Source organism: Paracoccidioides lutzii, assembly GCF_000150705.2.
Source record: "Paracoccidioides lutzii Pb01 unplaced genomic scaffold supercont2.24, whole genome shotgun sequence".
NCBI classification, from domain to species: domain Eukaryota; kingdom Fungi; phylum Ascomycota; class Eurotiomycetes; order Onygenales; family Ajellomycetaceae; genus Paracoccidioides; species Paracoccidioides lutzii.
The window spans coordinates 402,901-427,926 of record NW_015440970.1 but is presented as its reverse complement, the minus strand read 5'-3'; the positions used below and the strand labels follow the sequence as shown (position 1 = coordinate 427,926).

At 46.2% G+C, this 25,026-nt stretch overlaps 9 protein-coding genes across 9 annotated transcripts; 5 read left to right on the top strand and 4 right to left on the bottom strand.

The window, feature by feature from the left end:
• Positions 1-1,486: 1,486 nt before the first annotated feature.
• On the top strand, positions 1,487-2,272 carry PAAG_07545 (hypothetical protein; the record flags this gene model as incomplete). Its single annotated transcript, XM_002790640.2, has 1 exon — positions 1,487-2,272. One exon carries the CDS (start codon positions 1,487-1,489, stop codon positions 2,270-2,272), a length of 786 nt encoding a protein of 261 aa, XP_002790686.1.
• Positions 2,273-2,704: 432 nt separating this feature from the next.
• On the bottom strand, positions 2,705-4,641 carry PAAG_07544 (hypothetical protein; the record flags this gene model as incomplete). Its single annotated transcript, XM_015846253.1, has 7 exons — positions 2,705-2,737; positions 2,815-3,715; positions 3,780-3,940; positions 3,997-4,216; positions 4,291-4,353; positions 4,413-4,503; positions 4,563-4,641. The coding sequence occupies 7 exons, from the start codon at positions 4,639-4,641 to the stop codon at positions 2,705-2,707; spliced, it is 1,548 nt and encodes a 515-aa protein (XP_015700688.1).
• Positions 4,642-6,482: 1,841 nt separating this feature from the next.
• Positions 6,483-7,059, top strand: PAAG_07543 (hypothetical protein; the record flags this gene model as incomplete). The annotated part of the gene is made up of 3 exons (XM_002790638.2): positions 6,483-6,656; positions 6,738-6,824; positions 6,958-7,059. 3 exons carry the CDS (start codon positions 6,483-6,485, stop codon positions 7,057-7,059), a joined length of 363 nt encoding a protein of 120 aa, XP_002790684.1.
• Positions 7,060-8,285: 1,226 nt separating this feature from the next.
• Positions 8,286-10,013, top strand: PAAG_07542 (hypothetical protein; the record flags this gene model as incomplete). Its single annotated transcript, XM_002790637.1, has 2 exons — positions 8,286-8,801; positions 8,997-10,013. The coding sequence occupies 2 exons, from the start codon at positions 8,286-8,288 to the stop codon at positions 10,011-10,013; spliced, it is 1,533 nt and encodes a 510-aa protein (XP_002790683.1).
• Positions 10,014-10,322: 309 nt separating this feature from the next.
• On the bottom strand, positions 10,323-11,491 carry PAAG_07541 (hypothetical protein; the record flags this gene model as incomplete). Its single annotated transcript, XM_002790636.2, has 2 exons — positions 10,323-11,359; positions 11,455-11,491. 2 exons carry the CDS (start codon positions 11,489-11,491, stop codon positions 10,323-10,325), a joined length of 1,074 nt encoding a protein of 357 aa, XP_002790682.1.
• Positions 11,492-14,560: 3,069 nt separating this feature from the next.
• On the top strand, positions 14,561-17,103 carry PAAG_07539 (peptide transporter PTR2; the record flags this gene model as incomplete). The annotated part of the gene is made up of 9 exons (XM_015846252.1): positions 14,561-14,589; positions 14,715-14,985; positions 15,099-15,150; positions 15,218-15,261; positions 15,317-15,644; positions 15,714-16,062; positions 16,143-16,321; positions 16,394-16,761; positions 16,909-17,103. 9 exons carry the CDS (start codon positions 14,561-14,563, stop codon positions 17,101-17,103), a joined length of 1,815 nt encoding a protein of 604 aa, XP_015700687.1.
• A 901-nt stretch (positions 17,104-18,004) lies between these two features.
• Positions 18,005-18,862, top strand: PAAG_07538 (hypothetical protein; the record flags this gene model as incomplete). Its single annotated transcript, XM_015846251.1, has 3 exons — positions 18,005-18,153; positions 18,377-18,500; positions 18,722-18,862. The coding sequence occupies 3 exons, from the start codon at positions 18,005-18,007 to the stop codon at positions 18,860-18,862; spliced, it is 414 nt and encodes a 137-aa protein (XP_015700686.1).
• Positions 18,863-19,765: 903 nt separating this feature from the next.
• On the bottom strand, positions 19,766-22,057 carry PAAG_07537 (malic enzyme; the record flags this gene model as incomplete). Its single annotated transcript, XM_002790632.1, has 6 exons — positions 19,766-20,840; positions 20,915-21,263; positions 21,365-21,443; positions 21,531-21,643; positions 21,729-21,835; positions 21,981-22,057. The coding sequence occupies 6 exons, from the start codon at positions 22,055-22,057 to the stop codon at positions 19,766-19,768; spliced, it is 1,800 nt and encodes a 599-aa protein (XP_002790678.1).
• A 1,199-nt stretch (positions 22,058-23,256) lies between these two features.
• PAAG_07536 (hypothetical protein) lies at positions 23,257-24,919 on the bottom strand (the record flags this gene model as incomplete). The annotated part of the gene is made up of 4 exons (XM_002790631.2): positions 23,257-23,373; positions 23,651-23,939; positions 24,098-24,236; positions 24,808-24,919. 4 exons carry the CDS (start codon positions 24,917-24,919, stop codon positions 23,257-23,259), a joined length of 657 nt encoding a protein of 218 aa, XP_002790677.2.
• Between the last annotated feature and the right edge of the window lie 107 nt (positions 24,920-25,026).

Sequence of the window (25,026 nt, the reverse complement as noted above, 5' to 3'; positions counted from 1 at the left end):
TTTTAAGCCGCAACCCTGTCGGACGCAACAAGGCTGTGAACCCGTCGTGAGATGGAAAGACCAGATACATAGCTCAATTGCAGGGGATTTCCTAGTGCCAATAACAATGCCACTCTGGTCCGTCCTACTAGATCATACTAGAGGCAATCATCTGCAGAGAGTTAAGGTTGGTAACATCGTGTCCATCCTTACATCGCAATTGAAAGCAAAAGAGACGGGCAGTGAGAACCACTATTTAAGAACATAGCTCCATTCTCTAAGGCGTCTATGCGACCCAAGGCCCCAAAACGGATCAGGTTGGGAGGCATTTCTCAAGCCCAAGCGACTTGTGAAACCGCTTCGCATGCAGGAGACGCTACATGATCTTGATAATCAGTTTCTTATGCTATTTCCTATAACGGTAGCGGCTAGAACATATGAGAGACGAGATGCCGTATTTTCCGTTGAGCAAAATAATTGCTGTTAGTGTTGTTAGCATATAAATGGTCTCGAAGACCAGGACATTGGTACGAGGAGTAAAACCCTTGTCGCTTTAATTACGCCAGAGATAATATGCGAAGGATGCGAACGAGCAGAACGAACAGCGGAAAATAATTAATGCCAAGCCCGAGCCAACGAGGCGGAGCTAAACCGGAAAAGAGCCTCATGACTAGTGCACGTGACACTAAGCCTCTAAGGGATTCCGCTAACAGTGGGGGCTAAACCTGGAGCGGACTAGGGCGGGTGGAGGCTCAACATGACTCCGCCTCCAACCACGGACCTTTGGTCTTGACATCCATGGACATGGAACTTGATGTCAGAGTTTGATATCGCATGATACTCATGCATTTTTTTTGCGTCTTGGATGTTTTCCTGCTTACTGTCTAAGCCTCTCTGGACAACAGCAAATCGACATGACCAACATTTCCATCCGTGAATGAGAGCCTGGTGAATTATTTCTCCTCGAAGCTTGGCTAATCCATCATCCGTTGTTCACGGTCCCTTTAGGCCTTTGAACTTTTGGAAATTATCTCCTCGTTTTCAAATGTTCCCCTGATTCGTGAATGGTACCTGTATATGAAAGAATTGGAATTCCTACATTTGTGTACTCGTTATGCGTCCCCTTCTGGAAGTGCTCTCTCCCAAACCAACATCACTTATAAAGCATATTGACATATAGACCTAGCTTATCTTGATTTAGAGTTATTCCTTTCTTTCCTTTGAGGTGAAGGTTATATTTTACCTTCGATCCCAAGTGTCCCCGGACTTTCAACCGCCTAATTAGGCCTGAAATGTACAGGGAAGCATTGGCGAATCAACCTTGCCATAGCCACTCACTATCGTAGAGCATCGTATTTGGGCTGTTTGAACTTCCTCATCAATCTTTGGCAGCTTTCCAGTTTTACCCCACCTCCTGTCGCAGCTACCTTTTGCATATTAGTTGGATATCAAATGTCTTTGCCAGTTAAAACCTTCTGGAAACAATAATCGATTTCGCCCTGTAACCATGGCTTCAAACCCCTTTGAGACTCATCTGGAGGACCCCGCACCTTCGTACGAGGAGTCCTTGTCTTCAACAGTCTGCAGCAAAGATTCATCGAAATTTGTTCCCAGCTCATCTCCGTCTCTTCTCCTTCCAACACAGCTTGCCGACACCAGAACCTATCGAATCAACGATATCTTAACAAGATATGTTGACCCGCTCTTATTCTCTCAAGGCACCGCAGGACTCTACAGAACAACCTTTGTCCTGATACCTTCATCCGTTTCTAGTCTGCAGGATGCACCAAGCAATGCCTACACAACTCCGGAAGAACCACAAGTCGTTGGCTTCCCATCCACCGAAGTTGTTAAACTCATCCGACTGCGAGGAGAAGAGAACGCAATGGAATTCTGGCGCCAGCCCGCCGTTGTCGCGGAGTTAGACTCTGGCTTTAAAGCAAGACTTGTAGGAAGCGGCCATCGATTGCACCAACCCTCCGTGTCTGACTATGGAGGACCCCGTGGAGCGGATGCAGCACCCACACCGCCCACCGTTACTCCTGCAACCACGAAGAGGTCCTTTTGGGGTTGGAAGAAGGATGAACCGAAAGATGTTGTCATAGTCGACAGGAAACTTGGTTGGAGGTCCCCTGGAGAACAGGCGGAAAGCGGATCGGAGAAAATACCTCCTGGCCTGGTTAATGTATCTATTGTGTGGAAGGATGTATGCTTACGGATCGCAAACGAAATGGGTCTTTATGAAAGTAAGAAAGGGCCTGCACTTTGTATAACGGTTGAGGTTGGTTCTTAGCCTAGGATGAGGTTAACAGCCGCAGTTGGTTGTAATCGATGTAGATACTATTCTGGTTCTACATATCCAGTTCTCTGCACATGGAATTTATACATGATCAATTAAACTGTCATACTAGGTTTTGTATGTGAGTTATTTTCAAGCTAACCAAATTATCTAAATCGAAATCGGTGTAATTTATCAAGATATTGCTTGAACGAAGCAGCAAAATCCATGGTTGCATGACAGAAACAAAACAAAATCCCAAGTATGTGAGTCAACTCACTATGCCGCAATCAATGCGTTGGCCATCAGTGTCATCGCTAGGTGTCAGTATACGCAGGTCTCTTAAACAGAGGATGTCAAACGACCGAAAAAAATATCGACTTCAGTCATTTGTTGCTCACTCAAAACAGCAATGTCACCGCTGATTATTTCTCCTATATCCTTACATCAAAGTTTGTTAAGAAAGGAATTCCGTGCAACCTACGAGCGACATCAGTCCAGTCATTGTTAGTGATACGTGTTTAACCCACAAGAGAGAAATATGAGAAAATACGTACAATGCTCCTAAATCTCTTCCCGTAAACATACATAGGAATCGTCATCACGCTAAACGCCAGATTAAGTCCAGAAATCCAAATGAAGACTTCTCTGGGACCCCGATACGAGTACCACCCATTCACAAACATACTAGCAATAAAGGTAAACACATCCTTTGCAAAGTTTATTGTCACAAATGCCTGATTCGCATCTTTTGGGTGGCAGTCGATTACGTATGTGAAACTCGCAGACGCAGCGAAGGGGATGGATAAGGAGTGCAAAGACATGAATGCTAGCGGTACGGCAAGAGGGGCGCCTTTGTGGATACTGAGCCCATAGCCTAAGAATGCGACTGTCGATAATATCGTTGCGGGGATCATGAGAATTAAGCGGAACTCCGGTTCGTAGATGCCCTTATTTCGCCGTGCCATAAAGCAAACGAGCCAGTCCGCAATGGCACCGGATAGTGGGGTCCCAAAAAGGCCAACACCGAGCAGGGGAAGGTTAGTCAGGCCCACTTGTGATGGCGTGAGGCCATATTGAGGGCTTGTGAAGATGTTTGTGGATAAGATGGAGAAGACAACCAGCCAAGTGAAAAAGGAGCCGTAGATAAACGTGCTGAAGACCACTGCAGGAAATAAAATCAGTGGCAAAGGCTTCACTGCTAGTTTCCAGAAACTGTCATCCGAGATGCGGCCATTGAACACCTTCAACCCTTCGCGGTATGGCCTTTTAGTTGCATTGATATCACTTTCAGCAGTTTCAGGCTTTTCATGGACATTCCCAGGCCTATATGTTCCATTTTCAGTCTCTGGGACAAGGAAAAATATCGCTGGTAACAGTACGCAGAATATCAATGCTGCAATGCCGAAGGGAACCAGCAAGCCAAGATTCTGAATAGTATAACCAGAAACAACCTGGCTAAAATTTTTGTTAGCGTCCTCCTGTCTTGTGCTTGGGTACCATAGGTTAACTGTCATCTTACCTAAGTAAGACACCAGACATGACAGCTATCCCCCATATGGCGAGTTTCCGACCTCGTTGGTGAACGAAGAATATATCGGATACGGTGGATGTCACTAAGGTTTCCAAAGGGGCGGATGCCGCTCCTTGGACGACTCGCATTATCCACAACGATTGGAAAGACTTATGGCAGCGTAAAGTTAAACTCCACATAGCCCATAGAATTTCGTGACACTCACCACGGCAAAGTGGCCCCAAATACAAGTAATTAACAAGACCACACTTGATAGCACAAACACTGGTCGTTTCCCCCAGACAGTTGCCGCTGCCGCCGTGAAGAAAGTGCTTGCACCAGTGAATAATATCATTAGGCCAATGAGAAATTTCGAGACTTCGTCCAGCGAAACGTTATACCTCTCGGAGGCAACTACTAAACCAGGGGCGAGCAGAGGCCCAAGCCTAAAAGAGAATAAGTCAATACATTAATAAACATATATCATGCACATTTAATCAGAGGGACTGATAAGGCTTACGACCCGGAAACTCCAGAAGAAATGGCCAGCGTCCAGATAACGACATTCTTCCTAACATTTGACCTAACGGAGAAGTGAGCCTATTGTACAGCCCATAGAAACAAGAGTTCGTCTATTGTTACCAGTTGTAGGGATCGTTGATACTGTTGCTGGGCTGAGGCACAAGAACAACACCGTCCTTGGCTTTCAGATTGCTGCTTTGCGCCTCGGGTTCTGTTAACCCTCCTAGTCAGCTTTCCTTGTCCTAGATAGAGTGGACCAGCAGTACTTACCATTACCCTTTCCGTTATTCAAAAGCGATGTTCCTGGAACATCCACAAGTGTATTGTCCTCTAGCACACCCCACGCCATCACAGCGGTTTCTGTCTTTCCTTTTTTGACACTCTTAAATAATAGACTAAAAGCCTAACAAGCTCATCAAAAAGATGAAAACCTGGGAAGGTGTAAACAGAACCAAAAAAGGACAGGAAGAATCGTCACTAACTGGCGATGCTTGACTCGTCAAGCAATCGAGAGATTTTAGATATAAAGAAAGGAGGACTGCCATGGTGGTCAAAATGTACGCCCCTGGGTCGAGAATATAGATATGGCTCTCTATATCAGTATTCGGATTTGCCCAAATAGTAGTTTTGGGAGGAGGACAACAGCTGGGATGTAACGGTTTGGCATTCTCAGGCTAGTTTCATCGAAGTTTCTGATTAGTTCAGGTTGTAGATCCTATACCTCTCATGTAAGACAAAACTCAGTGGGAGGGTAATATTGTAAATCAGGATTTCATTTTCTAGGCGCTGTGTGCCTGGTATGACACTCGCAGCCAATGGCTAGTATATCAACCGCAAATCACAAATTCTGATGAAGGGTCGGCTATTTGCGCACGATTGGACCTTTTCTGGATCTTTGCGGGATATGCGTTGGGGTGTGGGATGCCGTTCGCGCAAGATGCCATACCAATTAAGTTTTACTATGCAGATGTCATCCACTCTGCTGTTGAACCCCACACCCCACAGATGCGCAACCTGCACCTGGAAGACCATAGAAAACAAACGACGCAAACTCTTAAGCTTATGCTCTGGGTGATAACAAGCTGGGATAATCCATGTTCTGTTCTTCTTTTCATCCTCGTCATCTTCCATCTATGTCACCAGAAAGGAGTCCAGACGACAGGATATGCAATGATTTTCGGAGACGACACGACCTAAGGCAACACAGCATAATGATTTAGAAATATGTAGTTCCTTACTCGAGCCACCCTAGACATACATTTGACGCGTGATACCCGACGGAGGGATTCGGCAATACCCCATTCCAATGATAGTTATGTTGTGTTGAAACCATATTGGCCACCCCCTTCCTCCAGCTGGTATTCCGCGCCTAAAGGGTAGCAGTGGTGTTCGGAGAGTAAAGGGGCACATCACTAGGATACCTAAATATCTAGTTCAAGATTTGAAACCCGAGAGGATTTTATTCAGTTCCCGATATCTATTCCAAGGGTCACCATTCTTCGCGGATCTTCTGAAAAGGGGGTTTGATCTCTTGGGACAGAGCTCAAGGGCCCAAAGCCGAATACGATGACTAAAATCACGTGATTCAAGATCCCGCCAATACTGATGTCTATCTTTGTTAGCTGAGATGTCTGGTGGTAGTTATGTACACGCCACTTTTAAAGGATTCAATTCTCATCTGTCGACAGCTGAGATAAACAATTAGGTTTGGTCTATCTAAATAAAGAGGTGTGTTTTCATTCTATTTTTTTCCATTTAATATCTCTTCCTTGAATAAGTCCTTCCGTGGCCCAGGAAACTACCACTCATTTCTTCCTCCTGTCTTGAGTACCGTGGGGATTTGACTTGTTACCACAGCTATCTATGTTTTAAAATAGCTTTTTATGTTAAGTTTCCATTGGACATGTATATTTTGCCTTTTTACTTTTGGAATACTGAATTTTCTCTCGCTGACAATTCGAATCCATTTTTCGGCTTGTATTCGAATTCTGTTTTACATGTATTGACATGGTTTCATTTCTTTTATCTTTCTCTTCCATATTTAAGTCGCACGGTGACACTCCATCAGACATCTTTCAACTATGCGTGCGAAAGTGATGCGTTTCAGAATTTTCTAATAGCTATTTCGACCTCCAGGTCCAAAATCGTACCATCTCACAAGTACAAGAACATAAAGCAGAGCTGGATAGAATGCCTCCTCGGACACCCCTCACGATTGCAACCCTGGCGGTTAATCGCCTAGTAAAGGAAGAAGCCTCATATCACCGGGAACTGAAGGAGCAGGGAGAGCGAATCAAAATGCTTGAGGCTCAGAAGCCGACTGAAGATGAGGACGGGAATCGGGAATATATTCTTAAACAAGAGGTATGGCTGTTGGGACTGTGATGCCATTACCCTCTTTCCTTTTGCAACGTATAGAGGTTAAAATTCTAACTTGAGAACAAGCGCCAAGCTCTAGAAGAGACGAAAAGAATTCTTCCGAAGATGAAGGATAATATATCCGACGCTGTTGATAAGCTCAATGATTTGCTGGTTAGCTCTTCTCGCCTCGTATTTTCCCGCGTCCACGTCCACTGGCTCCCGTTCACGGCACCCTGGGAGATATAGCATGTGGATGAGATTTGTCCGTAACTTCCAACATTCTAACCACTGTTTTATAATTTAGGTTGAAGAAGGAAAGAAAGGAATGGAAAGTAATGTGAGCGAGATCGATGCGGCGAAGGAGGCTATTGCGCGGGCTAAGACGGCCATAAGGGAGATATCATGAGCTGCTCTGATTCTGTGTCGAATATATTTCTCGGTTTGACTGCTTCAAACCTGTAAATGCAACATTTTGCACTCTCAACTGGATTTTTGGGGGAACTAGCTCTGAGATGCACGGGTTTTCTTGCTGTGTGGGGTGGTAATAGTGTAACTCCAGTCTATGCGATCCACAGCGATGGGCAAACCCTACCGGTCCTTCAACGAATTACCAGCTTATAAGCTACCATGCCTCTACTGAGGAGTCTCACGAGGCAAATGATGGTATCAGGAATTGAACTGCTCAAGTATGAGAAATAACAGATGCAGTTATTGTATGTGAGAAAAAGCATGTGAATGTCACGGATAACGGTTGAAGCTATTGTTCGGTAGTTAACTGGCGCCTAGAAAATAGTCCTTGTATGGAGAGATACGTCAGCTATACGATAAACGATAGTTATACGACGTAGTTTAGTTATGATCAACGATCAACGATCGATGACGAGAGTAAAACTAACTTAATCCATGTTAGCGGACTCCGTTGATTTATTTTCACAGAACTTGTTTTCAGGGTTTTGGGAATGTAATAGGGTGAGAGATATAATCGATGATTTTAATAGGCGTTGAACCTACAGCCTCTCGTCTAAATATAATTATTACTGGCTGATTCAATCAAGCCGAGGCAGAGATCCCAGAAGTTTCCAATATAAACATTCTTTGGAGGTGCCCTAGTAATCTAAACTTTCGAAAAAAAAGCCGTGACAGTTAACTTATATATTTAGGTAGAAGATCTGAGGAGAGTTTTCATTTTGTCTTGCGAGATGCACGCTTTGTTATTCGACATCCTATTCTCTTTACAACCAAGTGCTTCTCCGGACACTGGTTATTATTGGAAAACACCCCCTATTTAACTATTTAGCTGCTACGCCAGTTTAGGCTGGAAGGAATGGCACTGCCAATAACCCTGGCAGCGGACAATTAACTACGTGAGATTTACTCAGCCTCCAGCCCCAAGGCCCCAAACAACCTGGCATGACAACCAGCAGAAAGAAGCATTTGGCTTTTTCTGATGCTGCCTAACTGGCAGAGGTTAAACTCTCAAGATGCAGAGCCTTATATCAATCCATCTGCCCAGCTATCGCGGGACGATCTCTGATATTTCTGGTGCTGAAACTTCGACATTTAGGCCTCTATCCGACTCCTCCAAGTGGTCTTAACGAAGTACATACTTAGCTTGCTCCCTGCAACTTTAACATGAGCGCCTTCACGAAGTGCCGCGCGCCTCTCTATGTACCTCAAGTTGACCAGCTTCCGCTATACGTGGAGAATGAAAATGACCTCCCACCATATGTCGAACAAGAAATTGAGCAAGATGACGAAAACAAAGTCCAGACATTCCTCAAAGGATTCCTGAAGTCGACCGATGGACCTGAAATCGATCCTATCATTGTCAAAGACCTATTGCTAGACGAACATCAACGATTGTCGAAGATCATATTATCGGGTGCTCACAATTTTGTCTTTGTAAGCGACGTAACGATAGACGAGTTGTCATTCATCGCGGTAGCCATCGTCCGGCTTCTTTTCAGCTCTATTTATCTCGGAAAGAATGAGACTATGTCCTGGCTATTATCGGAAAACCTGATTACCGCTAATACAATTAACCTAGATGGCATGTCTCCGTTGCTGGCCGCCGTGAAGACACGAAGCACACGAACAATACAAGAGCTGATTGATTTCGGCGCTGAGCCAGATCAGTACGCCATCGCAGTAAGTATTACCCTTCTATCTCGGATAGTTCCCCCCCACACCACCACCACCACCACCACTCTCCTGGTAATACTCTTGATGACATCACAACTAATGGCAGCATCCACCGATATAGTTTTGGCAGTCGGGGGGGGATTATTTAGTCATCCAACCCTTGGGAATGCCGCGAAAGCATCAGGTTAACTCCAATTTCAGGGGTTCTATGAGTTGCCCACTGGGCGGGCCCCGATTAAACGAACCCCTCTACAACTGGCTGCTGCACTTGGAAATCTCCCGCTCGTCAAAATGTTCATGGAAACATACCAATGCGACGATTCCAAGATCGCACCAGACGGCAAGCTTGCACTGCGTTTGGCAGCAGAAAATGGACACAGACATGTCGTCGACTATCTCCCCGTTCGGCGAGGAGGTGGATGGAAGCGATGGCGGACTGCGCACGAGGCGTCTATGATAAAAGCGAAAGCGGCACTCAAGTACATTTATGAATTTGTAGCCTTCTTCGTTTACCAGGTTCCGAAATTCTTCATTTGGACGACCCCTAAGCACCTATTTGTCAGGCCTCTGTCGAAAGGTTGCAAGTGGTGTTGGGAGAATAGAAAGGGATTGCTCCCTTGGATCAAGCATCAGGCACTACAGACTCCAGCCAGGATGAAGAAGGCCGCGAAGTCCATGTGGTCCGGAATTAAACGAGTTCCTAAAGCGATATCAAGCATGTCGAAGAGCATGTGGAAATTTCTCACGCAGTTCCTGCCGAAGCATATTTGGAGAGTATGTACAAAGGAGATACCGAAAATCGTCGTCTGCGTGTCTCAGTGGATATGGCTGGTTCTATCATCAGCTGCGAAGTTGACATCGAACTTTTTTCAGAAAGTTGCCTCACTCCTTCACACCGCCTTTAGTGCTGTGATCTCCTTCTTCCGCAACGTTAGCCTTATTGACATCTGGAATGGGTTCTGCGACGTGTTGAGGGTGATATTTATCTCGTTACCCCTTAAAATCTGCGATATAATCGTCAATTTTGGAGAGCTAACTTATAAAATTATGGGCGGGATTTTTGGACTCACTGGTAAAGTTCTTTGGTATATTGGCTTTTCGATTCTTTTTCTCATGACGTATATTCCCACCCATATATGGTCCATCATCAAGAGCATAGGAACCTCAATGGCTACGGCCTTCAAGGAAATCAGGGTCTGGGTGAATCCCAAAGCCTAAAACTACCGGTAATCCTGGAGTTAAGGTGGATGGATCTTAGCGAGGAACACCTGCTGGGTTATTTATGCAACTTTTTTTTGTACACGACAATGACCTTTTAATGAGTATAAAAGCATTTTATTATGAGATTTCTGGTCTCACATTTCGATAAAACAATGCCTGAAAGTTCTAGAGGTAAATGCATCAAGAAAGTATAAATGCCTCTTGAAATACCATACATAGCACGGCCATTACATATGGCCTTCACCCAAGAAGTAAGTTAAAACAGGATAAGTGTATAGGTTTCTGAACAGTCGTCAAACTAGTTTGCTAAGTGATATCCATCCTGTCTCCCAGCCTCCCATCCTGTGAAGTCTCCGCAGTTCTTGGTCCAGACCTTGTTCCACTAGCTGTTGTCTCTGGCGGCACCGACTCATCCCCCGTAACCTCCCCTTCATCCATCATATTCTCATCTTCCAGTTCCTGCATGGGCGGCTTTCCATCAATCGTCGACGCACTCATCGCTTGCCGCAGTGGTGTCGTGCCGCCAGTCCCAACTAGTCGATGTTTCTCGATATTGTTCGCAGGTGGGATGAGACCCGAATCTTCATGGACAGCATGCGAAGGAGTTCCGCTGTCTTGATCCTGCTTTGGGGTTCCCACCGCGCTACCTTTCCCCTTAGAACCAGCATCGCCTTCGTCACCATCCTCGCCTTCCTCCATACCCTCTCTCCTCTCCACTTCCTCCTTCTCATCCCTAATTAGCCGTCGAAGATTCATTCCTTCCTCAACGATTCTACCGAATTGCTCTCTACGCTCCCCCCATGTCTGAGCATATTCTTTGCTTTCCTGTTCTAGTTGTGCAATTTCCGCATGTAGCTTCTGAAGATTTGCTTCCTGGTCCTCTCTGGGCCGGAGCAATCGATTCGACGTAATCTTTTCCGCCAGGTCATCGTAGGTCTTACGTAGTGCAAGAGTTCTTTGTGCTTCTTCCAGCTGCACTCTCAATTCAGCCGTATTATCCTTGATAGCCTGTGCCGTGGACTGAATTCGCAGCTTTTCGGCCGCGTAACGTTTCCGCTCCTTCTCATTGCTTGCGAGAAGAAATTGGATTCTAGCAAGGCTGCTTTCGAAAGCAGCAAAATCGAGTGTTATGTCTTCGTGGAATTGGTGCCAGTCTTCCAGTTTCTTTTGTTTGTCCGTTTCAGCTTTGGCTGCTGCTGCGTCTGGATCTGCGCCTTCGGGAGGGGGAGTCGGAAACAATGTAGAGGGAGCGGATATGAAGGAGATAGGAGTTAGCAGCCGCTTCGTGATTCGTTTGAAAGGTTTCTCTTCGACGTTTAGAAGGCGCCATTTATGGAGCGCATCTGCATAAGAAAGAGGGTGTCAGTATTTTAGCTGGAGCAAGTGTCTATAGAGCTGGGTAGAGAAAGAGGAACATATGATTTTGGCAAATGCGCACCTTCATCAATTTGATCGAGTAATGTATAGGACTCCATTTCAACACACAAAAAAGTTTATGAATTCCCCCGAAGATAAGATGGTGGTAGTTGAGTGTAGCTGCTAAAGACTCATACTCCGTCTTACTCTCTGTATATTGAAAGATGCGATTCTTGAGTTGAAACCGAGCTTGAAAGGATAAAAGAACGCCAAGCCCCCCCCGTCCAGATACGATCTAGCGCAATTGATTACTTTGATCTAAGTTAACTAACTTAGTTAGGTTAGGCTGGACTCTGATCTGCGCAACCGCAACTTGCCCTCGAAGGCTTCAATTTGTCGGCTGTTCAGGTTCTTTGATGACCAGTCACCCAATCGCAGGCCATGAAAGTATTGTTGTTTCGGCGGTAGATGGAAGTGCCCTGTGCAGGGAAATTTATCGTATATATATATTCATTCATTTCGCTGTTTCTTTGGTTCAGCACTAAAATTTCCTGTATATCTCTCCAGCATCGCAATGACCCTCGTGATCTGCGGTTGTTCATAATAGCACTTGTCTTCTAGAGGGACCAGTGGACAGTATGTTGTACAGTTAATGGATCAAACTCAAATCAAGATGGCTGACTTTATGTTTAGGGCATATGCGATCTGCAATAGCGGAACAACCATGCATTGTTTGAGCTTCTGGCATGGTTCCCCACATCAAGGTTTAAAACTCCTGTGTTGAAACCCTCTCAGAATGGAGGAAATGTGCACAGGACTTCAAAGGAAACAAGTATTCGAATCACTTGAATCTTTCAAATCATTCGTGCGGGCTGTTTCAATGAGAGGCCGCTGGGATCTCGGCGTCCTCCGCAGCAACAAAAAGAGCGTCACTCTACGATGCCGCTCAACCCCTGGTTGCCCATTCCGCGCCATCTGTCGCACCAACAAAAACTACACATATGTAACCGCCATCAATGATGTTCACACTTGCCAAAGTGCGCTCGATGGTGCCACTCCAAGTAATTCCATTCAGCGCTCCCAAAAGTCGCGTCTTAGATTTCTCATGAAAGAAATCCCCAAGTTCTTCGACACGAATACCAAAGTTTCCGCCGAGGAGGTTGTGGCTGCTATCAAACGATATTATGGCAGTGATATCTCACCTAGGCAGGCACACCGGGCCTTATTGCAGCTGGAGATGCTCAAGCCCAAGCGCCCAAAATATCTCGCTACTTCCGCCCCGACACTGCCGATGACGACCGGAATGTCAAACAATGACAATATTACCGGTTTGCACCGCCACAATGCTGACGACTGGTTGCACAGCCAGTCCATTTTGCCGATGACTATCGATTCTGATGATGAATTTCAGCGGCCACCAGTTGCGATGCAACAAGATCAATATCAACATCATCGACATCCGGGTCCAAATACCCTCCCTCGTGTCCCCGTCGTTCCCCCAATCCCCTCCTCATCCCTCTTAAATACCAGCCCCACTCTCCACGAGAATCGAAATTCCAGCAGTCTCCCTACCCCCGGCCAGGTTGCTCCTCCCCAGAACCACCAGCGAGGTCACCAAACGATTAGCAGCAGTCCACCCAAGGTTGTTACGAATTTCAAGATCGAATTTACGTGCGCGTCATGCGGGGCAGTCAATCAGGGATTCCTCCCAAGTCAGGGGCAGGTTGTAAAACATCCTGCACCTCCTAGCCATTATCCGTCGTCAGTTGAGAATGACAATTCGGAATATAATATGGGGATTATAAACCCGTCGGGAAGCTGACTGGGGATCGAGGATGGAAGTGGGAGGAACGTTACTTCGGAACCCTCGAATGTGATGATATGGGAAAGGCGAATATGGCATGGGGCATTTTGAATATTGCACTATGTTTTTAATTTAATGTACATTATCGCGAGTGCTCATCCTGTCATTCTGTCACAAACGGGAATAGAGAAATGTTCCCCCGCCAGAGCAAACTAAATATTTGTGGTATTTCGACGTGCGCTTGGTTGGATACCAAGAAATGCCTCAAGGAGGTTCATGACACCGGTCATGTTCCCAAGGTTAGAAGAGAGCAGCGACTTTTTGACTGCCCAACCTTTCATTAAGTCGAATTAACCTTCAGCCCGCCCTCTAGCAATATCACGTGACACACCTTATTTCGACCTGGAAAGCTTCTTGGAAACTTTCTCCCCGGATTTTCACAACTTATTACATCATAGGGCTACACGGCACGCTCGATTGATTGAGAAGCTGACGATTAGTTGGGGTACAACCGGAGTGCGTGGGTGGCTGTCCCTCTTCCACATGGATGTGTTACTTTTACTACATGTTAACATTTTTGGTCCGTGGAATGTCTATTTTACTTATGACGCACGATCTCTTCTCGGTTGTGAGAACCCGATGGAAGTAATCAAGTGATCCCTACTATGGATATGAAGGATCTATTCACAGATCTAGGGCTAATGCTGTTGTATTTCTAGCATTTGCCTGCGGAATTCCTCTCTTGTCCGAGAGCTGAAATGATGATATGAGATGTCAACGATGGCGGGAATATCGGCTTTGGCATTCAACGGTGGAATTTGCCTCCGCTCAAAAGAGACAGACTCAAGATGTTTTATGTTGTGTAACTCACTGCGTGAGTATATGCGTACCAATAGCAGTCCCCCCATCCCCATAACTAGCATCTAAATGCAGGTCGTACCACGGATCCCCTTCAGTTTGCAGCGTCACCTCCCACACCAGCCTTCTGATTGACTTTCCTGTTTCCTCGGTTTGCGGAAATGCAGAGATAGCTACCGGAGAGAAGTAGATTGGGAACCTGCCCGTTGCATACAAACTCTAGGCAACTCTTGTGTACCACTTTGTTCTTCCTCAAGTACCCGGGACACTTTGTCCGCCCGGAAGAGTCGGACAAATTTTATTTGTTTTGGTTCTCCGCTACAATATCGAAATCCCCAAGGTCATTCACTTCTCATTCACTTCTCCCTCCATCTAAACTCCATCCTTCTCTATAACCACATGTTAAACACCTTTGTCCCGCTTCACTTCTCTTCCTCGTCACCCGTCAACTACGGTTCTGTAGTCCTTTTACTCCTGCTCCGCTTAGCAATATCACAAACTGTTCGCGCATCTCCAACCGTCAAACATGGCGGATAAAGTCACAGATCTAGCAACGTAAGTTCAAGGAAACTACCAGTTTACGACATCGCACTTCCAGCGCCGGAAAAAGCCCGTCGTGCGAAAATACTGCATATAAATAGAAAATCTGTTCGACAATGAATCTAACCCATTCATCACAGCGTGCACGCGACAGAAGTTGTACCTCGAGTCCCTCAGAACGGAGACCTCGCAGGCGGTGACGTGCCACCACCAACTGAATCTAGATCCAAGGAGGACTCGCTCACTGCCCAGCAAGAAACTTCTGATTCCGACGCCTCGGATCCACCAACCGAAGAAGAGCTGAAGGACTTGCGCAAGGTCCCCGAGAAGCTGCCTTGGTCTGCCTTCTTGGTCGCTGTCGTCGAGCTATGTGAGCGATTCGCATACTACGGCCTCAGCGGCCCCTTTCAAGTATTTGCTCAGTTTTCTTACAAGATGGTTTTCTCCCCGTTCTGAAGAAGGGAACGGGTGGTAGAATTTTCGTGAAAGAACATATAACGATAAGCGCTTACTCCTGGTTATAGAATTACATACAAAATCCTTATAAAGGACCCAGTGAAGTCCCCGGCGCGATAGGTAGGCTTGCCAGCCCGTGTTTCCCACTCCACATAAAAGAATTATGCTAATCGTATAATCCGACAAGGCTTTGGACAAGCTCGCGCCACCGGGCTGAGCAGCTTCTTTCAGGTACGTATCTTCTGAGATTTCCCTCAAGTCTTGAAGTCACTAACAAAACATCAAGTTCTGGTGCTACGTTACTCCCGTAATCGGGGCTGTCGTCGCTGATCAATATCTCGGAAAATACAACACCATTGTAATTTTCTCACTGACATACATTCTTGGGCTTACCATCCTGCTCTTGACTTCTCTTCCCATCGCGATTGAAAATGGCGCTGCATTGGGTGGCTTGGTGGCAGCGATGATTATCATAGGTCTAGGAACAGGGGGTATCAAAGCCAACATCTCTCCCTTGATCGGTGAGCAGATCAAGGCGCACAAACCATGGGTTAAAACGCTGAAATCTGGAGAACGGGTCATTGTTGATCCCTCTTTGACGGTTCAACGTGTTTGTGAGTTTCTCGATCCTCCCAGCCGTGATCAATGGCATATCAGGGTTTGTCTAATCAATCCACCTCCAGACATGATATTCTATTTCTGTATCAACGTTGGTTCTTTATCCGCCATTGCTACCACCGAGCTTGAACTCAACGTAGATTTCTGGGCAGCCTATTTGTTACCCCTTTGCATGTTCATTATTGGATTTGGCGTCCTGATCATGGGCAAAAAGAACTATGTCGTAAGGCCTCCTAAGGATTCTGTTATTACTCACGCCTTCAAAGCACTGTGGATCGGATTGATGAACAAGGGCAACATGGAAGCTGCGAAGCGCTCTTACCAGGATGAGCATGGTGGGAAGTATAGTATTGAGTGGGATGACCAATTCGTCGCAGAAATGAAACGGGCGATTGTTGCTTGTAAAGTGTTTCTGTAAACTTCACGTTCATGCAACTGACACCGTACCTTCTCTTGTCCTGCATCCTATTCTTGGACTGACAAATGATGGCCAGCTACTACCCCATCTACTGGGTTTGCTACCAACAAATGATCAACAACTTCGTCTCCCAAGCCGGCACCATGGAGCTCCACGGCGTCCCAAACGATATCATGCAAAACATCGATCCCCTGACTATCATAATCTTCATCCCCATTTGCGACCGGCTAATCTATCCGCTCCTCAGAAGATTTCGTATGTTACCAGAAAATCCGCCCTCAAAAGCCCCATTATAAACATAAATACAGCTAACCATACCCGTTTTAGGAATCGCCTTCAAGCCCGTCTCCCGCATAACAACGGGCTTCATCTTCGCATCTCTCGCAATGGCCTACGCAGCCATCGTCCAGCGCGTCATCTATTACTCACCCCCCTGCTACAACGCACCCAGGTCATGCCCCGCAAGTGAGAACGGCTCCTTACCCAACCGCGTCCACGTCGCCGTGCAAACTCCCGCATACCTCTTCATCGGCCTTTCAGAGATTTTTGCAAGCGTCACGGGGCTCGAATACGCCTACACCAAAGCACCGCCCTCCATGAAGTCGTTCGTCATGGCTATGTACATGCTTACAATTGCGTTTGGAGCTGCCTTGGCCATGGCGCTGTCGCCGACGGCTAAGGACCCGAAACTTATCGTAAGTACTATCTCTAAAAAAGAAGAAGAAGAAGAAGAAGAAGAAGAAGAAGAAGAAGAAGAAGAAGAAACACCAAACATGCAAAAACTCTACCTTAAACAGTAGTTCCCTCTGGCTGACTAACCCCTTCACCAAAATCGTGTTTAGTGGACGTACACCGGTCTCGCGGTCGCAAGCTTCATCGCCGGCATCGGATTCTGGCTTCTCTTTAATCGCTATAATGCGACGGAGGAGGAGATGAATGCGCTCGATGCTGAGCAGACTGTTGATGAAGAGCCCGTTTCGGCTGCGGCGGTTCATATACGTCCGTCAACGGTGGATCCGGAAGCGCAGAGGAATTAAGAAGCGGGAAAAGACGAAAACGGGGTTAGTGGTATTTTATGTATTTTTGGATGGGGTGAATGGATCTAGGTATCTTCTTCTTTCAATCTTTCGTTTTCTTTTCATTTTCATTTTGTTTGGGTGAGGAAGCTCTGGTATGTCATTCCTAGCCTTGCACAGTTCTTTGAAGGTTGCAAGGAGAAGGGGTTGATGGGTGGTGGGGTTTAATTAATGAGTTAAGGCTTGCTCGTGGGTTTTTTTTTTTTTTTTTTGGTTGCGACACTGGGAGTTAGGAACAGCACTAATATGTATGTACCTGGGTTTTGTTTTTATATACAGAACATATGTGTGGTGGTGCGGAATTGGCGTCGCTGGAAGTTCTTCGTCGATAATAGGTTAAGGTTTGCGGGCCTTTTTTGGGGGGTGGGAGGAGCGCTGGTTTCTCCTTGTGTTTTGCTTAATCTTGTATGTTTTCCCCTTTTCACCTTTTCACCTATGGTGGGACTGGGTTTCTAATTTCTGTGTCGACGTTGGGCGTTTATTGTTTACATTTACCTGTGGACCGTGGTTTCTTCATTCTTTACTTAATGATTTTGGTAAGGAGAAGGGGGGGGTGGGGGGGGAGGCAGGTTGGAGAATGATATATATGGCATTAATTAATGATGGAGGAATTTTGATATTTTTGCAACTCTTCTGCTCCTGGTCGGGGTTGGTTTGGGGGGTAGCAGAACACGGGTTGGAAGTTGCTTTAAGTTGCTTGAGAGGCGCACGATATCCATCTAATTGTAGCAGGGTGAGTACAGAAATGGCACGGGGCAAATGAAAGAAAGAAAATGAATCTCAAACTTTGTGAATATCCTGCGCAACATTGTATACAAACAATGGAACAATGAATGAAACTTCTCGAGGCCCCCGGCTAAGCATGCCAAGCATTCCGCTCCCCGGAGAACCCCAGGGCCGATCACTCACCGATATCCATGGGGTCGGCCTCGGGTCGAACGAAGTATTCTGGAAGCTTTCTCCCTCTGGATGGAAGCTGGTTTTGGCGGGGTTGGGTGGGGGAGAGAGAGGGTAAAAGATGGATGACAGACACCCAATCAAAACACAGCAAATTTCGTTGAAAAAGAATTTAGATAAGTTCCGGATTTTCAACAGAACTAAACTTGAAATTCTAAGCATGTTCGTTTCTTTTTGCCACCACTGCGAGTATCGGAGCAAGCGAGAAATGGTTGGTTTGTTCCCACTTCTTTTTTTTTTTTTTTTTTTTTTATTATTATTATTATTTTGGGGCTAGGACAAACGAACGGGCTTTGGATAGCCGTATGCAGCCGAATCGGCATTCGGTAAATGATAAATTTAAAGCAATCGGAAGCGAAGACGCAGTCATTGACAGCCGAATTACCATTGGATATGATCTTGTTATAGTTTAACTAGGACAGGATAGGAGGGAAGAGGAAGTTAACATAACTACTATATAAACAGTCATAGTCAATCAAGTTAAGTCGCCTAATTTGTTGTCTTGAAATATATCAAAAAGCAGAAATAGAAAGAAATTGTTTTTGTTCTCATATGAAAGAGAGCATTTAATTTGCCCCCCTCTCCACCTGTCATTGACTAGCTAATTACTTCGCTAAATCAGATTGGCATCAAACCTCCTGAAAGAGCCGAAGAAGGAGCACAGTTTTACCCGGCTGCTTATCTAGATCTGCCTGTGATGCTCCACCTGAAGGTTCCACCAGCTTCGAAACCCGTAATCTTCAACCGAATGATCCAGTTTTGACTGCTTGTTGTTAGTTAGGTATGGTACGATCATAGGTTGGCTTGTGCAGCATCGAGATCAACAAAACCACACTAACAACCTCACCGAGGGACGGTTCAAAAAAAAAAAAAAAAAAAAAAAAAAAAAAAAAATCATTAAGAGAACCCCTGTGCGCGGAAGAATTTGGGGGGGGAAATAATACCTTCTTTGTCATTTTCAGATGATTAACTGGTTGCTATTCCAGGAAGCGATCGCAGAGTGATTGAGGGGTAGACACGATCCTTTTTTATATCTCAAGAAAAATGGCACGGTATGTGCGGAATGAAAATGGATGAAGTGACCCCTCACTAGGTGTGTACTGCTTTCCGAGACACATTGGGGGATAGATATTGGTATCGGCTATTCAGTATCATTGATGAAGGCATACCATGCCCAGTAATGCAGTTGTTGAAGAAAGAGTGCATGTCAAGTAGAAAAGAAACATCAGCTGAATGGTTAAGCACTGCCACCTCAAGCAACAGTAAATAAATAAAATGAAAAAGAGAGGAAGTCATATTCCCTTCTTGCAACCTCAATGAAGATAACCAAATCTATTAACTTTACAAAAAGTCTTGTTTTGCAAAAGGTATAAACAAAAATCCAGGAACATACCCCCGTCTGTCTCTTTTTTATGCGAGGTATAAAGATAGCAAATGAAAGCACGCGCCAGAATTGAATGCTGAAGAGAATAGGGCAATGAGGAATAACCAAAATAAAATAGCAAACGAACAAGAGGAATCGATCATGCATGTGAAGCTTATTCACAGGACATGCAAAATAAAAGGGAGGATGCACAGCAGACTGACCTCATGTAGAGGACCTGCAGCAGAGAAATACAGGTGATAGAATGAAAAAGGATCAGAGATGAGGGGCTATCAATCCCCTTCACAACTTAGCCCCTTTATCATTCGCATCTCCGTCGAACACACTCTCCCCATTACTCGGTCTCCCAATAGACGACAACAAAATCCCCACCTCCCTCTCCAACGACGCAACCTCCGAATGGGGCGCGTACATCTTCGACTTAATCCAACTATCCAAATCCTCATCACTAAGTTCCCTAATACCCTTCTCACGATCCACATTCGCCTCCTGCGCCGCCCGTATCACACCCCTAGCAACAACGACACTAACTTCACGGATCCGCGTGAGGTCCGGGTACAGCAGGCCATGGTCCAGTTCCTCGGGCGTAAGAGTGTTGGCGAGAGCTTGCGCAGAGGCATAGATCATTGAATCGGTTACCTCAACTGCTTTGGAGAGGATGGTTCCCAGACCTATGCCTGGGAAAACGTACATGTTGTTTCCCTGGCCTGGGTAGTAGGTTTTTGTCTGGCCGGCGGAATTTTTGAAGGAGAATGGTTGGAAGGGGGAGCCGGAGGCGAAGAGGGCTGTGCCGTCTGTGTGCGTTATTGCGGATTCGAAGTCGCATTCCGAGTTTGCGGAGGGGTTGGAGAGGGGGAAGATAATGGGGCGTTTGTTGTAGGTGGACATTTTTTTGAGGATTTGAGGGGTGAAGACGCCGCCTAGTGTTGAGAGGCCCATTAGCATGGTCGGTTTGACGTGCTCGACTACTTCGCTTAGGGTCTTTAGTTGGAGGCCGTGATTATCTGTGCGGGCGAAGTAGACCTTGTGCGGGGCAAGTTTGTCGCCGCGATCTGCCGTGACGAGACCCTTTGTGTCGACGAGGTAGAAGCAGGCTTTGGCTTCGTCTTCTGTCATCCCCTCGTACATGAAGAAGTCGACTATCTGCTTCGCGACGCCTACACCAGCGCTTCCGGCTCCCAGGAAGACGGCCTTGTGCTTCCTCGTTGGGATGCCTGATTGCTTCACGGCGTTTATGACACCGGCAAGAATGACAGCTCCAGTTCCCTGGATATCATCGTTGAAGCAAGTGTATCTGTGGCGGTAACGCTCGAGGGCAGGGAAAGGGTTCTTGAAGTCTTCAAATTGAATGACAATTCTGTGCATGTCTCATTTATTTAGCAAATAAAACGTTACTTAACCACGGCTCAAACAATTTAGGTTTTCTCTTACCCAGGCCATTTCTCCGTCAGGGCAGTCATCAACTCATCCATAAATTCCAATTCCTGTTCTGGAGTGACCTTGTCGCGACGACTACCCATATACAGCGGGTTTTCTCTCAAAGCCTTATTGCTCGTCCCCAAATCCAGGGTCAGGGGCAGGGTTGCCTCTGGCCTGATACCAGCGCAGGCAGTGTATAGCGCAAGTTTTCCAATTGGTATACCCATGCCGTTTATGCCAAGGTCTCCGAGACCCAGGATTCTGGAGCCGTCCGTGATACAAGTTATTTCGACATGTGGCTGTGGCCAATTTTGAATGACAGCTGCAATGTTGCCTCTATCTTCATAACTGATGTACATTCCTAAAATTCAAATGTGTTGTGAGTTGCAAGATTCGGGAAGAGAAAATGAAGAACAATGTCATAGTTGGAGGTAAAAGAAATTTGGGTTAAACATTGTTCACCTTCAGGTCCCTGGTATATTTCTGACCATCTCTGACAAGCTTCACCCACGACAGGAGTGTATATCAAAGGTGTAAGTTCCTATAAGGAGGGGATTGCAGCCAATCAGCCAAAATTGCCCCAACTGCATGCTGAACGGCTAGTTGAATGCTACTATCTGTTACAGACCTTTAGGTGATCTACAACCAAACGATAGAAAAGATGAACGTTGTTCTTGCGTATAGTGCTGAGATAGAGGAACTTGTCGATAGATGTAGATTTAAGAGCCAACTGCCTCAGACCTGTGAAGTTACAGAGCGCAAATTAGCCAACGGGGCCATCTCACGCAATGCAAACGCACAGCCCAAACAATATCTCATAGCATACATCTAGCCTTTTGGGTCTCGTAGCTCTCCACACGGGGAGGAGTAAGGCCGTATGTTCCAAGGTATTTGCGGATATAGCCCGGGTTTGCGGTGTCGTGTGAGCCATCTCTGTTTTGTGTCATCGACAACATAGCTCTTCCGTTAGCGGAGAAAGTAACCAGCCAAACCAGGACATGAAAGATGCAGGGAAATTAATGATGAATCTCAACCGGAGAGTAGTTAGCAGAACAGCAGGATGGTATTAGGAGCTTACGTAGGCGTTGGTGCACTTGTAGCCGCTGACGAATGGACGCAATTGCGCTGGTGAAACCGGGGGATGGAATGACTCATTGCGGGCAGGTTGGGAGAGTTGGATGCAGGGAGAACTGAGGTAGTAAAGCTCTTGGGGACATGTACAGAGAGTGGAGATGTTGGAGAAGAGAGGAAAAGTGCGCGGCAAGAACTGAAGGAATTGTCGAAGTGGTGATGGTGAGCGTTGGGGGTGTTAAAGGAGCTGCAGGAACTGAAAGGGTTGCTGTAGTAGCTGCCGCTGCTGCTGCTGCAACACGAATGCTTATGTATACGGGCCAACATCAGTCCAAGGGGGAAAAGGTAAGCAACATATTCCTTGTACCCGCCCGTTAGATCAGCCAAACTCACCAATACCTAGGGATCGACCAGAAGCTGAGGAATTGCACTGGGGACAAATCAATAAGGGGGGGGGAGGATCAAGCCGATGTCGGGCAATGTCGGGTTGGGTGGAGGGGTTGCTCAAACAGGGCGCAATTCGCAGCTTCATGTACATAAACTATTACTCTCTAGTTATCCTTGGTGGACAAGACAAATAACCACCAAGGGGCTTGGAGGAGGAAGAGGGAGGAACAGCAGTAATAATCAGAGCAGGAACTTTGCTGGGTTGATGCGACAAGCCGTGGAACATATTCCGAAGACAGATTAATTTTTGATTTATCCTGACACATGTGAGGAACGACACTCTGCCCATCTCAGCCATGAAGCATTCTGGCAGCTGAAAGTGTTGATTTGATTGGCGAATAACTGCGGGCTGAGCTGTCCTGGTTTGAGATAGAGTTAAAGAGGCATTGTTCGGATGTCTGGAAATGTGTGCGGAGTCTGATGTGACGCGTTGCTATATGCTACTCCCGTATACACAACTACTAACTACGACGCTTTGGAGTATATTTTTCTTTCTTTCCGTCCCCTATTAAAAATCTATTATTCTTGAGGCTGTATTTTCCTTTATTTCTATACGGAAAGGTTTTTTTTTTTTTTTTTTTTTTTTTTTGGGACTTGAGCTCTCTAGCTCAATAAGCAAGGATACGGCCTCAAAGGCTAGCAAATCTAGGACGGGAAATCGGGGGACGGCGCGCTTTTTCAGCTGCGGTTATCCTTTGCTAACGGCAATTTTCCAGCAATTAAAATCAACAGGAGATTGGTCGTGATCCATGTTTCAAACTCGAGCTCCAAAACAGTTGAACATCCTACCTGCAGCAGTATCATCCCATTATTATTGTGTTTGTAGTTGCCAGTCATCATTCCTTCGCATGCTCCGACACTCGCTGCTCTCGGGGTGCCTTGTGGGTCATAAAAAATTCTGGAACAGAGACCGATAAGTCCTCGAACCACGGGTGTGCATCTGTGTAAAGATTCTGGGTCCAAGGAAAGTCAAACCAGACCAAAAAGAAGAACCCGTTCTTTTGTCATCTTAGCTTTTTACTAGCTAACTAAGGTCAGCGCCTGCATGGTAACGGTATCACCCGATATGCTAACCAGAGTACGGAGCTTTTTTCCTTCTTTTGGTGAATCGCGTGACAGGATTCTCTGGTCAACAAAAAAGGAAAACAGCCATAAAACGGAGCTATATTACATGTGAAATTCGGCTGCTGGTGGTTGGAGCCAACATGAATGGATGAAGTTAATACGCACTTCGTCGCAAGCGACTGCCCTTAGTTCGTCCCTAGCCAAGGGGACACCCCCCCCATTCGCTCCCTTCGCTCGCCGCCATTCGCAGGTGGCACTCTTGGGGCCTTGTCGCACGCGATTGCCAAGGGCCGGGTGCCAAGTTCCACCGTCTGGACGGTAAGCTAGAAGCCTCGAAGCCAAGGTTGTGAGCCTGTGCGCCTGGAAAGAGACTGAGGACTCGATGAATGAAGGGAGCGGGAACTGAACAAGAGGTGGCTGGAACAGGTAGTCAGTCCTCCTGGTCAGATGGCTACTATGAGAGCAGCGTCAAGTGCAGATTGTTCCCCGACTCCTGGCAAACCGTATCATAACCCTGCAGGGGGGAGGGGGGGAGAAGAAAGGTAAAAGAAAAGAAAAAGAAAGGAAAAAGAAAGGAAAAAGAAAGGAAAAAGAAGTCCAGGAAAATGTTACCCCAGAATTGACTTGTCATTCAGACCAAGTGTCATTGGTCCATTAATTCTCCCGCCATTCCCTAGCCACGCAGTGCATAATCGGGCATGGCTCAAGGGCTCCGAAAGGCTAAAGCTGGGCCACGCAGGCGCTTTTCCCCCTTAATTTTTAAACAATCCTTGGTCAATGGGAAAACTAAACTGCTGGGAAATGAGATGTCACGTTCAATCCAAAGCACAGTCTGCGGTTCCCTGTGTGCGGAGGCCTGAAAGTATCTGCGACAGAGAGACATAGGATGTCAATGAGACAAACCAATGAAATCATCTTGACACCGCTTCCAATGCTTGGTGCTAATGCGCATGATGATGTTGAAAGGTGTTGACTCTGTTGACTCCTCTGTTCCTCATGCAAACCCTAGATCTCGTAAATCCAAACCCTCCAATTGTGGCGAGTGGTTGGACCGTTTGATAACTGTGTCCCGATGTGTGGCTCGGGCACACGACCTAAATATCTCTCCTCTTTTAGCGAGTTCGTCACAGTGGTCAACGACTAGAGAGTAGTTTCCAGGATTCGGCGCTTTCAAGAAGAGTCTCAAAATAAGAAAAAAGATTTCAATCAAACTTATCATCAATGTCAAATTTTCATTTTTAGGTCCCGCTCCACCGTCATCGTGAAATATTCTCCATTGTCACAAACAAAGGGGGGAAAAACAACGAGCATGTCAGTCTCACCACCTCGCATAGCATCATGAGTACTGCGGACAAATCTCAAGTGCCCATCACGCACAACGCCTTTTAAAGCTTTCTCCTCAGTTGCACGAACAGCGCCCAAACTGGCACTCATTTGCTGGTACCAGCACACGCCCACATTAAACTCTGATATGGGCGCTGAGGGTCCGGATGTTTATCAGGACATCCTCGCGAGGACAATATCTATGTTTACGCAAATTT